This window comes from Oryzias latipes, chromosome 17 (assembly GCF_053564925.1).
Source record: "Oryzias latipes strain Hd-rR chromosome 17, Olatipes_Hd-rR_3.1".
Lineage (NCBI taxonomy): Eukaryota > Metazoa > Chordata > Actinopteri > Beloniformes > Adrianichthyidae > Oryzias > Oryzias latipes.
The window spans coordinates 16,899,782-16,913,634 of NC_136253.1; the positions used below are offsets into that span (position 1 = coordinate 16,899,782).

Genomic DNA, 13,853 nt, shown 5'->3' on the forward strand with positions numbered 1-13,853 from the left:
AGCTGGGTGGAGACATGCTGTCTGCATTTATTGCATCGAGTTGTAAAAACTCGAAAATACCAATTTTTGGCTTTAGTGACTAAATATACAGAGTTTTGGGCAACGTGATGCAATCAGTGACTAAACACAACTTTAACACCACACTTTGTTCAACACTAAGTTGTATTTTAAAGTAAAACTAATATAAGATAAAAAAGCCCCATTCACCTATTGAATGACCTCTTTTTAAAATATCATTTTATACATTTTTATATGGATAGTCAAACTTTTAAAGGATAAAGATCTAAATTATTAAGTATGTGTTCATTTAGCAAAAGTGTAAATGTTATTTGCAAGATTTATTTTTAAAAGGTTTTTAGAGAATGTAGCTGGGAATAATTGGGTTAAATTCTGAAAATAAGGAAATTTTAGCTTTCCAAAGAGTAGAAATTGGATACGAAATGCATCCAATAGTGTTGTTTGATGGCACTTTCTGCTTACATGCACATTTTTGCAGCAAAGCTGATAAATGTATATACATCGAGGACCTTATTTGGGTTAAAAGTCAAACTTTTTGTTTAATTTCAGGAACTCCCCAGTGCTGAAATTAAAAACGTATAAGAAAGTGAGTCAAAACAATGCTAAGCTGTTACCAAGTTTTGGGTTTTTTCAGACCTTGATGAGTTTATTACAAATGGCTGTGCAGACCAATCAGATGCCTCCGTGAACGTATGTGGTGCCTGCGGGTCCTATGTCCCACATTTGAAACGTCTGACTGATTCTGTGTAGAACGCTTTCAAGTGGCAGGGGATGTGGACTTCCTACAAGCTCACTCCTGATTGGCAGGAGTGGTTGCCTTGGAAACGACGACTCAGACCGATTCGGACTAAACACTGCTTAATGACATTGTCTGGCTCCAACATGGCAGCATCCAAATTGCAAAGAATTGGTGACTGAATAAAATTCATTTGGTTGGAGTCAGAAAGAAGCCACTCTCTATGGGTGACTGTCCAGTTCTCATATACGGTCAACGAGACTACCTCAAAATCAGACTGTCAGGCTCAGAAACTGCACCAAACCCAAGAAATGAATATCAGGTTGCAGAATGGTAAATGCTGACATCCATGACAATTGGTTAAAAAAAAGCATCAGATATGTGGTATGTTTGGAAGGATTTCTGAAGTTCACAAAACTGCATCTAAACAAACCACAAGACATTTGGAACAATGTTCTGTAGACGCATAAAACCAATGTGGACTTGTAGGTTGCTTTCAAACTACAGCAGTCAGAGAGTACCAATCATTTTTGCCCCTTTATCTGGTTTGGCTGCTTTCTCACACTGCAATCTTAAAATTATTTAGTGCAAGATCTCATATAAACAAAGTCAATCGAGGCAATTTAGACAGACGCTGTTATTTACGGAATGATTTGAGTCGGGTTTGCCGCCACAAAAGCTAGACACCTTGCTGCTACTGAGTCAGCCATGAACTCCCCTTTACACTGAAATGTTTCTGTCACGTTTCAGGAAATCTGTCTGAAAGCTAAAACTGGACTGAAACTGAGTCAGTCAGCTGATTTAAAAAAACAACAAAAAAAAGCTCCCAACCCAGAGGCAAACCCCCAACGAAATAGCTGAATATCAAGGTGTTATGATTGCCAGTCAAAGTGCAGACTGCAACCTGATAGTTCTGGGACTCTGCAATAGATGTGCCTGACTACACGTCAATGAACTGAACTAAAGCTAAATAACTGAAACTCTTAGACTGAATACACCATACAGAAATAGTTTTTTGCTAAACAAAAGGAAGTTGGTTGGGGTTGTATTTGTTTAACACTAAGGCCCTTTCCTACTACACGGTGTTATGATGTGTTTGACCTAAACACAACAGCCAAAGCAAAACAATGAGTTGAAACAACCACTGAACAGCATGGGTTTGAAAAAACCTCACAGGCTGAGGCCCCGAATATCCACGGGACTCAGACTAAGTCGGGAAAAGTCCACTTTTACAGCTGGGTGGAGAAACGGCTCACATCTGGTCTGTTTTTGCACACTGCAGGAGCTAGAATGAAAACAAAAAAGCATGCTTACTGTGAGAGCTTCAGGGGGAAAAAGCTCCAGTAAAAAAGTGTGGAGCAGCATGGAAACTCCTGCAGAGATTAGACTGAATATCACCCTCATAATATACATTTTTACTGTTTACTCAATAGAAAAGCATTTTTTTTTTATTTCATTGCAGAGTTTTGCAGCAAATAGACTTAAAATTGCTCCAAAGCCATTAATTTTGCCTAAATATTTCTAGCAAAACTTGACCCAATTGTTTGTTTTGAGCCTATGGAAACATTTTTATTCACAACTATTAGGATTGCTCTGGAAGTTTATGATCAGTCCATTCGAGCCCATTCTGACTTCAAGACGTTTCATTCATTGAATTCACTTTAACCTAAATAATCTGCTTTAAAAATATTCCAGACGAAGAGGTGAAAGTGTAGGTCCTTGCTGATGGTCTCTTTCAGCCTCACAGACTGTTCTCCACCTGTCGGACAGGAAATAACCCAGCTGATCGGGGAGGCATCCAGCTGCTCTTCTGTAACTGTCACGGAGCAGGACTTGATGAATCTATAGATACATATTTAGTACACATGTTTAGTGTTCTACATAATAGTTCAGTCACCTCTACTCGGTCTTTCACTGGTCAGGACTGGGGACAGGTAAAATCCCTGACAGATTTCATCTAGTGATCTCCTGCTAGATCAGCTTGAACTCAGGAGAAATGAAGGAGCGTGAACCTTTAAAGCAGGCGGAAGATCGCACTTTCAACTCTTAACAGCAGGAGAGTATACAGAGTGTGCAAGAACTACTCATACTATTATAAAGGGGACAACTACAGAACTACTGGCTCAGGGTCATCTCACACTACAGCAGTCATAATAGACGTGGTCCCAAAACCAGATCACTTTTCAGAAAAGCTGAAGTAACGGGAGACCTGTTTACAGCAGGGGGGTCAAACTTATTTTCACTGAGGGCCACATCAGCATAGTGGCTGTCCTCAAAGGGCCAGATATAACTTATACATGTAACTAAATGTAATGAAAAATAAACGTAACTACTCCTTAATGTTAAATAACTCATTATTTATTTACTATAACTTTTTCAATGACAATTACAGTTGCATAGAAAACACATGTTTGCTTGTTACTCTAACACAGGGGTCGGGAACCTTTTTGGCCAAGAGAGCCATAAATGCCACATATTTTGAAATGTAATTTCGAAAGAGCCATACAATAATGTAGTGTCCCTTCCCCACACTGAGGCACGGAGACTTAACCTCTTTTAAAGTTCTTTATTCTGGTTACTGCAGACCGCAACAAACGCCGTTCAATTAATTCAGCAACTCCTCAATCTCTCCCGCCGAGACGAGAGAGAGCGCTTCTCCCAACTTTATATTCCCCTGCTACCGCTGCAGCCCTCCCATTTCCCTTATTCGGCCCATAGCTGAACCCCATTGGTCCAAACTACCTAACAACAGGCTGAGCGACAGAACTGAGAGCCAATCAGATCTCTGCTTGACGCGTTCAATGAACTCCAGAACTTTTAACGCGGCCCAACAGCCATCCAACTCAGTCCGCGACAATTTGTTTAAAACTAAATATACAAATGAATGTGTGCATTTGATTTAATTTCAACATTTTTAAAGTACAATAAGTCTGTGGATTCTTTTTAATAACATTGTTATTCTGTTGCTAATAAATGATGAGTATTTCTCGTGGTATTTTTGCTGATGGTCTAGTCTGGTTGATACGTGGTGAGTTTCTGCTTCATGCAGGCGTTGAGACTTTAAACGTGATCTTAGGTTGGTCTGAATGTTCTGTAGATGTGAGACAGACTGATCACATGCAGACGGGGAGCCAAACACACACTCACACGCCACAGTGAGTGACAGGCAGCGGGTTTTACGTTTTTACAATCCCTGCGCGATTCACCTGCAGCCTGTCCCCACAACACCTCACCCCCACCCTCTGGTTTCTTCCTCTCACATCCCGTCCCCGCATCTGCGCGCTCTTTCTCAGAGACGGGAGCGCGCAGTTTTAGGCACGTCAATTCAAAGGTTTCCAGCTGGTACAAACTCTGTGAAATAATAGATAATAGTAACTGATAGCCCTGGCGCAGATTTCTCTCTCTAAGCACCGCTACTACTGCGCGCCTCTGGCATCGCATCGCGCCCGAGAAGGACTGGTTTAATGGAAAAAAAAAACTATAATTAAAGATTTGTCTGCGAGCCACATGTGACCATCAAAAGAGCCATAGGTTCCCGACCCCTGCTCTAACAAAAATCCTTTTACATTTGATTATGTCAGGTTAGGTTATATGGACAGTGTTTATGTCCTAATGTATAGTTGCCCAATCCCATATTTCAAGTCTGATTCCCCCAAGATATGAATAAATACACACCAATTTTTATTTTTAATTCTAAGAAATTAAAAACTTTGATGCTCTCTCGAGCCACATAAAATGACATGGTGGGCCACATTTGGCCCGCGGGCCTTGAGTTTGACACGTGGTTTACAGAAATGTAGACAATACATACAGTAGGGAAAATAAGTATTTAGTCAAGTTCTTGTATGTCTTAAATTTCCTAATAACTGCTCCCACAGTTGATTTCTTCTCACCAAGCTGCTAGCCTCGTGATTTTCTTAAATTCTGTGGGAGAACAGAAATTAAACTTGGACAAGTGGTGGCTGAATACATACTTTTTTTTGCCCCACTGTATCAATCAGTTAGATTTTGTGTTGTCAACTTTTTTTCTGAATGTGTGAAAACTGTTTATTGTCTTAGTCACAACTGCCCTTACAGGTGGATATGGGGTGGATGTGGGCTGTCTGTGGGTAACAAATGTGTAAACCTGTAGGGGGCACGACATTTTAAGACCTCAGACCACCCCGTCAGCTCAACACTTTACCAACACTTTAGGATAAAGTAGGCGAGACGCAGGCATGTCAAACGGATTTAGACATTTTGTCAATGCCCCAAAACCTGCACAGTTGAGAAAGACCTCCATTTTTCTGCAGTGTATTCAGCAGGAGAAGGAGAATAGAGAAGGAATACGTATGAGTATTATCCGTGTGCCTCCCCTCCCGCTCCGTGGAGCGATGTGTGTGTGTGTGTTGTTGTGGAAAATTCCACCTTACTACCTGCAGAGTGAGCCCACAGAACACACAACCCGAGTGTGACCTCTGTGGAGAAAAAAGTTTTTTTTGTTCAGGGATTTTATTCTGAAGGGTTTATGTCGGTGAAACATTAGACTGCCAGAAAAAAAGATCAACCCAATGTTTTACCACTCTAGCATCAAATATTCTCTGTAGTGTTCTGTGTACAGCTTCAGCCTGTAGTGCTGAATGCTTATAGTGCAGTAGATGAGAGAGCCTCCCACTATAGAGCAAACTCAATATCTGATCCTTGTGGAGCTTAAACTCATCCAGCTCTTCAGTATGAAACTGGTGGGTTTTGGTTTTTTTAAGTATTTTTAAGATCTTCTAAAAATGTCATTTCACTTTCCTTTTTGTATGTATTATACAAACATTTTGTTGCTGAGCTTGATGCATTTCTCTGCAGCCTTAAACCGCTGCAGCTTTTGACAAAATAAGTTAAGATGGGAACATTTGTCCATCATAACTGCCGTTTTTGAAATGTAAAGCTCAAAAACGTGAAGCTCTGTTTCCTAACCGCAGACATTGAAAGCCAGTTAAAAAAGACGAGACATAAAAAATACTCCTACTTGGTTTTGTTTGAATGTGTTAAAGAGTTCAGAGATCATATTGTCTGAGTACTTTGTGACTCAATGTTTTGGAACAACATTGATTTTAAGATTATATAGTCAAATTGTGCTCACCTAACTATAAACAGTGAAGTGTTTATATAAGGTGAATGCTGACAGTAGCAGCTTCGGTTCTGTAAAACAGAATTTGATAAACACAGTGAGAGAAAAGTATACATTCAGCCGAAAGGATTTGACTTTGAAGTACGTTGGTTTCATGATGACCATCATGATACAAATGTGAACCACATAATACCAAAATAGGGAGCCTGTGGCCCATCCAGCATATTTTTTTATGTCACAAATACGCTCTTTGTCAAATAGCTTTTCTTTTTTTTTATCTGCTCCTGATACACAACGATGTAAAAACTCAGAAATGCAATTTTTTAGCTCAATTTTCGTCATATTTGTCCTCCATCGTGAGAAAAATGTCACAAAAAAAAGTGTTAAATACGCCAAAAACACCATTTTCATTGGAGTGGGTCTTTCTGTTTAAATCTATCGCAGTCATCCTCTCCATTCCCTTTTAAAACAGCAGGAGAAGCTTTAAAACATCAGACAAATGCAAATTTATTTATCTATAATCTACGATTTCAATAAAACAAACACACTCATGTTTGAAGAATGTTTCCGTTAATTGATTTTTTAATTTTTGGTAACTGTTGATGAGAAACCTTTTGAAACACGAACAGTGTTTTTGGAGCAAATAATGCCCTGTCATGTCTTCATAATGTTCACGCGTGCTGATATCTACAAGACAGCTGTTCCATTACCGTGTGCCAAATTGCATGTTTATCTGCTCAGTTTGCGTAAGTGCTAGCTGTGAAAATAAAAGCCCTTCTTAACTTTCAAAGTGAAGAAAGAGGCGTGTCTTTAGGAATTGGTCACAGGTCCTGGACGCCACCCTGTCTGGTTGATTTGAGCAAAAACGTCTTAGCGAAAGTGTCGAGTTTTTCATCCACAACACGTGTATTTATTGTAAAAGAAGTGCAACATTTGTAATTGGACAGAATATTTTGTCGCTACTCGTGTGACGGTCAACGACTGCATTAGCTCATTTCAGTAAATCGCAGCAACAAGGAAAGGGCGTGAATTTTACTCTGAAATGTGTATTTACCCTTAGATTAATTAACAAATGAACATGGATACTTTTAATTAGTGCTGATCATCCACTGCTTCATTAATAAAACGTAAGCCTTTGTTGCATGTAGAGGAATTGCCCCACTTTGTCACAGTTCCAGGAAAGCTGACACATGCTGTGTTTATCAGTCTGTTTTTTTTTTCCTGATCTCGGCAATTACAGGAGCAGAAGCTGCTCAGTCTGCTGACACACAACCTTTAAAAAAAGGCGAGAAACTATTATGGGATGGTTGATATTTTGCCGCCCGAGAACAATATTTGTTTGTTTTTTTGTAACGTTTTAGTGTTGCTATGCAAGTTTAGAAATGAAAGTCATTAAAAAAGTTAGCATTGTTAAATTAAAGCAGTTTGGGATTGTTGTTATTTTGGCCTTTTTGATCTGATGTCTTTATTTTCCCTCTATATTTTCATATTTCGATAAATGTACTTATAATATTGGATGATTACAAATGATTGGTTGAACGTTTTCCGAGTGAGAGGAGGAACAAAGAAAGACCAGAATGCATCAGTGCTTTTTGTTAGATGCTTGACATTTATACAGGTTACTGCAGTGAAGACTGGAGTTCAGATCTAGAATTGCTCCTTTGGAATTTGTTTAGTGTTGTTACATGATCCTGCAGCATAAGCAATAACTCACACACACACACACACACACACACACCCACACACACACACACACACACACACACACACACACACACACACACACACACACACACACACACACAGGCTTATTTGTACCTGTGTCTTCAAGACTGTTGGACCTGTTGTCACAATATCTAAACACTAAGCCGTACCTTTGCCCTTTTGCATGTTTGTGCAACAAACTAATCAGTCTGCTGCACCTTCTAAACGTCCACAGAAATCTTATGGCCTCATTGATTTATTTGTTTGTCTCTGCTGGTTTTTTCCTTGTTTGGTTTTCATTGCTAACAGAATGTCTTCAGTGAGTCTCTGGGTTTTTGCGTGACCTTGACTTGCTCAGCCACTCGTCGCAGAAGCATCCCCCCCCCCCCCCCCCGCTGCGCCACTCTTTGCACCATTTGGCAGCCTCTTGTAATCTCGCTCTGAAACACAGAACTGGCATTCTACAGTCTATCTGTACGGCAGGAGAGGATAAAGCAGGTCAGCTGTCCTATTGTCCTCCCCATGCTTACTGGGACTTATCAAGGCTCAGTGACTGCAGTTTATTTACCCTCTCCAGAGTGGAGATGAGCTGCAGCTCATACTGCAGATTTACTGACTCCCAGGATGACGGAAACTAAAAGGCAGTGGGCAAGAGACGTATTCCAGCTACAAGCATGGAGCATTAGGGATGGGAATCACTGGGTACCTTATGATGCGATGTGCTACATTAGTCACCATAACGATACTATCACGAAATGGCGATAATGTGATAATCAATATATATCATCTCTAACATCTCATGATATATCAAACTGGAGGCTTTTGTTTACAGTCATTACATTTATGATGCTGCAATAATAAACCAGACCAGTTGTCCTCAACCTTTTTCAGACCAGTTTAAAGTCAGTCAATATTTTCACGACCCAGCCTGTACAATGTTGAAGTGGGTGTCTGTTTTTTTGATGGTTTAAACTTTATATGTTGAATATATTAAAGTGTGATATAGATTTTTCCCTCAAGCCATAATTGTCAATGTGGAAGCCAAAAAAAAAAGCCTCACTTGACTTTCATGGTGCGATGGATAAACACAAAACAAGTCACTAAAACTGGTATTGTCTAAACATAATAATAACCATTAATCCACTGTTGTTGCAACTTTATTCGCAGCACCCTCGTAACATTGGACATCTGGTTGCTGAATATTATGCATTCTAAACGTGTCAGAACAACTGTCACAGTAAATTCATATTTGGAGTAAAGTTTTTGTCTGATAAATGCAGCATTCTTTTATTTTTGAAGTCAAATCCTCTTCTTCTGTTTCCTCATGACCCTTTTCTGTGAAGAGAAACTTTCCAAATACATTCGTTTTTTGCTAACTTCGCTTAGCGGTCAGCGCAGCCGCTTTCAGAAAGCTGCGGATGGATTTTTGACACGTGACCGAGTGACTTGGCATGTGTCAGGAATGAATGGGAATGTTGTGGGGAGAATCCAGTAGTTTAAATCAAACTTCCTTCAGGATCAGATCAGAGCAAATGTAGGTTGTGTGTTCCACGGCCCGGATCGGGGGCCACTGATTAGACGTTCTCTGTGATTACATCATGTGGATTCTAAATTGTATCCCCATATTATTGGGGCGACGCTTTCTGGCTCCTCTCTCTCCGTGTGGGGTGGGTGGTGCCGGGCCTGGGGTGTCGGCGCCTCCGGGGGTGGGGCCCCTGGAATGGGTGGCCCTGGCCCCTTTGCTGGGGGGGGGCTGGGGGACGGCTGTTTGACCACCAGGGGACAGTCTACCAGCTGTCCCCAACTTACCCCCTTCCTCATATAACCTCATATTAGGGTGAGGGGGTGGGGGGCCTAGCCTGCGATGCGCCTTGGGGGGGGGGGGGGCTACTTGGCAGTGGCCCCCCTCCTATGGTTGCCGTATGGAGTGGGCCCCCCCTCTTTCGGTTTTATTTGCACCTTAGACATGTAGGGTCCTTGGTAGGGGGGGTGCTTGGACATCACTGCAAGCAAGCAGCAGATGTCCTCCTGGCACCCTACCCGCCAATTTTAACCGCACCTTAGACATTTAGGGCCCCTTGGTGTGGAGGGTGAGGGGACATCACTGTGAGTAATCAGGAGATGTCCCCTTAGTGCCCTACTCGCCAATTTTAACTGCACCCCCCTTAGTACACACACCCCTCCCCCTTCAATATATACACTCAAACATAAACACACACACATGCACACAAACACCCTCTCAAACACCCATACACGCACACACATTTTACAAGGAAGGTGGGACCTGGGTCCATCTGTCCCCTACCCCTTCCCTGGTGGGGGGTGTGGGCCCCTTGGCGATGGCGGCCGTGTCCCTTGGGTGCCGGCTCCCTGGGCCCGGTGGTGCTCTCTCCGCACGGTGGGGGGGTTCATATTACACCTGAGCCGGGGGTGTTCGTGTCCCTGGGGGGTGGGTCCTGGTCCTTGCCCCTGGGCGCTGGGCCCCGCCAAACTTCCAACATGGCCGAGCCTGGTCGGGCCATATTTATAACACCCCTTGTGGGCCACCCTTTTTTCCCCGGGGTTCCCCCCTCCTGGGCGGGGGCCCCTGCCTTGCTCCTACCTGGACCAACCGTGGGCCGGGTGGGTGGCTGCCTGGGGTGCGGAGCGGGTCTCCCTTGGGGGGTCCTGGCTCGTACCTGGGGTCGGGGCTGGGGGATGCCCGGAACTCCTGGGTGGTGGTGGGGTGCTCGTTTGGGGCTGTGGGCGTCCCTCTCCGGTGGGGCCCTGCGTTGGGCTCTTCCGGCGCGGCGGGGGGGCTGCTTTCCTGGCTGGGCTGGGGCGGCGCTCTCTTTCCCTCCGCGCCTCCCTGCTCTCTGGCTCTGGGGGCCTCGCGGCGGTCCTGCTGGCCCTGGCCTGGGTGGCGGTCTTGGTCGCCCGGGGGGCGGTTGTTCCCTGCCTGTTCCCGTGTGGCGTTGGGGGAATTCCGGCTGCCGCTGCTGCTGCGGCGGGGGTCTGGGTGTGGGGGTGGCTGGGCGCTCCTCCTCCTTCTTTTAACATTCCACCATCCATTTTAGAAGAACATAAACACTCACTTGAGCACAGGTGTTAGCTCACCTTTGCACTAATAGTTTGCATGATTGAATGAATGAAAGATTTCACACTAGTTGGTTTAAAGGCATAGGTATGCGTTCGTGAACACTATCTGTTTTGTGTACATGTCGACATGTGGACATTTTTGCGGCTAGCAGGTGTGTTGATAATATTTGAGTGTGTGTGAACAGGCCCCGCCCTTTTTGTACTACATTTGAACCGTACCGTAATGATAAACAACCAGTAAACCTGTCTGCTCTATGCTGCTTCATACCCCCCTTCCCCTCCTATTATCACCCTCCTACCCCCCCCCCCTCTCTCTAACGTCCCTCTCTCTTCTTCCCCTCTTTCCTTTTCCGTCCGGTCCAACACCAAAGATTTTCAAACATGATTGAAATTAATAAAGTTTGGCCTCAATTACAAAAGGGGTTTATTCAGACATACCTTTGGTTTGTCTGAAGATTAATAACCCCTCTTGTTAAAATAAAATATGTCCAACACAAGAGGCCCTCCGCTCTCATCTGTTTGCCTAGCTGTTGGACAGGACAAGTTTAAAAAAAATAAAAAATAAAAAAATAAAAAAAAAATAAAAAGATAAATTGTATCCCCAAAAATATGACTGTGTTTAAAAAGTGTTTGCCTTCCTCCTGATTTCATATTTGTTCCATTTTTATTAATGTTTAACTTTTGTTTATTTCTCAGTGAACGGCTTTGTGATCTTTTATGGCTATGAAGTGTTCACTAACAACGTTAGATGACATGGAAATTCTATCACCCTCTTTTGCTTTTCTGCCTAATAAAAGCCAAAGTGATTATTTTGAAAAGACTTTTTTCAATCAAGCTCTCGTAGGAGGCAGTGACCATATTGTTTGTATCAGTGACGTAATAAGAAAAAGCCATTCACTTTTTGACTTTTGTTTTTTTTTTGTGTCTGTAGGCGTTCAAAGAGATGCTGTATGCTGCCCAAGACCAGGCGCCATCAGTTGAAGGTAATCAAACTTCACACCACTGGAGTGAACACTTGCCGAAGCCTCCATTCACTTTGATTACAACGAGACATAAGAGAAACACTTGAATGTGGAAGTTGAATGTTGCCATGGAGACTGTCACATTTTGCACGTGCCCCTCAGCTTCACACAAATCAAAGCTCATCTACGCACAAACTTGAAAGCAGAAGGAGTCTGCTAGCTTTCCGTCCCTTCTTTCTTTCCAACATCACTTCTGCTTTTCACTGCAGCCTCGTCTGCATTCTGTCACGTCCAGGACGCCATTTTCACAAGTCTTTCAGATCCGAGTCTCTGCTCATCTACCAAAGGGTTTGGACAGTCAACAGTTGCAGCAGTGATGAGTGCAAGCATTACTTTAAATCCAGCTTGTTAAATGTATTATTAATCATAATGTATCATTGTGATGATGCAGACTGCACTAAGTGGCTGTTCATGAGTCTTCCATCTTCTTAGTCCAGCATTTTTGCTGGTTTTCATGTAAAAAACAAGCAAACAAACCTTTAATACCCACAATTCCACATGTTCAGTTTATTTGAAAGTAGTTTTTCAATTCAAATCTTAAATTTGTGCATCTGAATTGAATCGATTTGGGAAAATAGAAGTGATGCCCCACTCTAATCAGAGACTGAATATGTTCACAAGAGACTGGAGTCCTGAAGAAAAGCTCCACAGGGATGAGCGTTAAGCCGAGCTGTTGTTGGACTTCAGCTGCAGATACAATTTCATTTAAATCATAAACTATCTTCTGATCCCTGCACTCAACACGCCAAATTCAAAAAGCCACAAACATCCACGCTTGATGAATGTTCAGGTGTTTGCATTTTGAAACAGGTTCATCCTTCTGGACACTGTGTTCCCAACTTCCCCACCTCTGCAAGTCCATGGAAGTGTTTCCCGCTGAAAGATGTTTCAATAAGTCGAATGAAGTTTACTGGAGTCTACGATGTGAAACTGCATTGTTTCCCAACAATCAGCTGATTGTGGAGCCGCCCCCCATGAACGCCTGAATCAGGCTGATGTGTGGATTTCTGCAGCCGTGCTCACGTGTGTGAAATCATCTGTTAAAACGGTTAATGTATGCAGAACACAGGCCTAAAGAGAATTCACGATTCTCCATTCACACGGTTATTTTTCCAGGAAGTGACTGGAATGACAGCTGTCTTGGTAGCATCCTGTGACCGTTTTCTTTCCACTGTGTGACTCTCCACCGTGTCAGAACAGACGGGAGGTTTTCTCGTTGGGGCTCCTTAATCATCCTTCACACACACACACACATATATATATATATAAATACATAAATGCTCAGATCACTGTCTGCAGTTAATGTTTTTTAAATATTCACCACAGTCTCACAAATGAAAACTTTAAATCAATTTATAGACATAATTAAAAGTATAAAAGGAATAGAGTTAAGAAAAATGAACATTAAGACACCTTTTGTATTCTTACAAGACTAATTGAATTCAGTATAAAAAAGGACATAAAAATATCCATTTCAGACCTTTATTTTTCTCATCCCTCCTATAACTGGCCTGAATCATGTAACAACTTCATCTTTTGTTTCAATAGAATATCTTTATATGTTATTTCTTTATTCATTGATTTTGAAAAGCTCCAATAAAAAATTCCTTTTTTACCAGTAAAAACTTCCTATTAGGTTAGTAAATCAAGACATGATGGGCAAAAACATTTGAGAATATCAAGGACTCGTATGCGTTTATGTTTCAGGTGTCAGCCAGTGCATCGCTTTCATTTTTTTATTGTTTACTGTCGGAAAAGTTGCTGTTCTTGCTGCTGACAGGACAAATGCTGAGTCATGTTTGTCATGTTGACGTGTTTGGTAACAATCATCCTGTTTGACATTTGCAGTTTACAAAAAAAGCTTTAAATTCCTGTGCAGAAAACCAAAGTAGTGGTGAGATGTGAAGTCCAGACTGTTTCTGTGCACCGATGCTGCGTTTCCCACAATGCCTTAGCAGGCTGTTATCAGCTGTTGTAGTGAACACTTTTACTCAAAAAGAAAACACCAAGAGCTCTTATGCTTTAGGGAAGGACTGGAATTCTAAAATTATAATAAAGTAAAATAATAAAACAATCATGTTTAGCCTCTGGTTTTGTAATTTAAGCATAAATAATTAGGGAAGGGGGCATCAGTTGCAGGCACAATCTCTGTTTAAAAAGGTGGGGAGCAGCTAAACCACCACAAATGCAAAAT

General features: G+C 42.1%; 1 protein-coding gene across 1 annotated transcript in view; it reads left to right on the plus strand.

The window, feature by feature from the left end:
• Positions 1 to 13,853, plus strand: part of LOC101159134 (xenotropic and polytropic retrovirus receptor 1 homolog) — a 33,235-nt gene that overhangs the window by 1,237 nt on the left and 18,145 nt on the right. Inside the window, exon 2 of the mRNA XM_023964785.2 lies at positions 11,569 to 11,620. Within this exon, the coding sequence (XP_023820553.1) occupies positions 11,569 to 11,620 (52 nt within the window). The remainder of the gene's footprint in view (positions 1 to 11,568; positions 11,621 to 13,853) is intronic.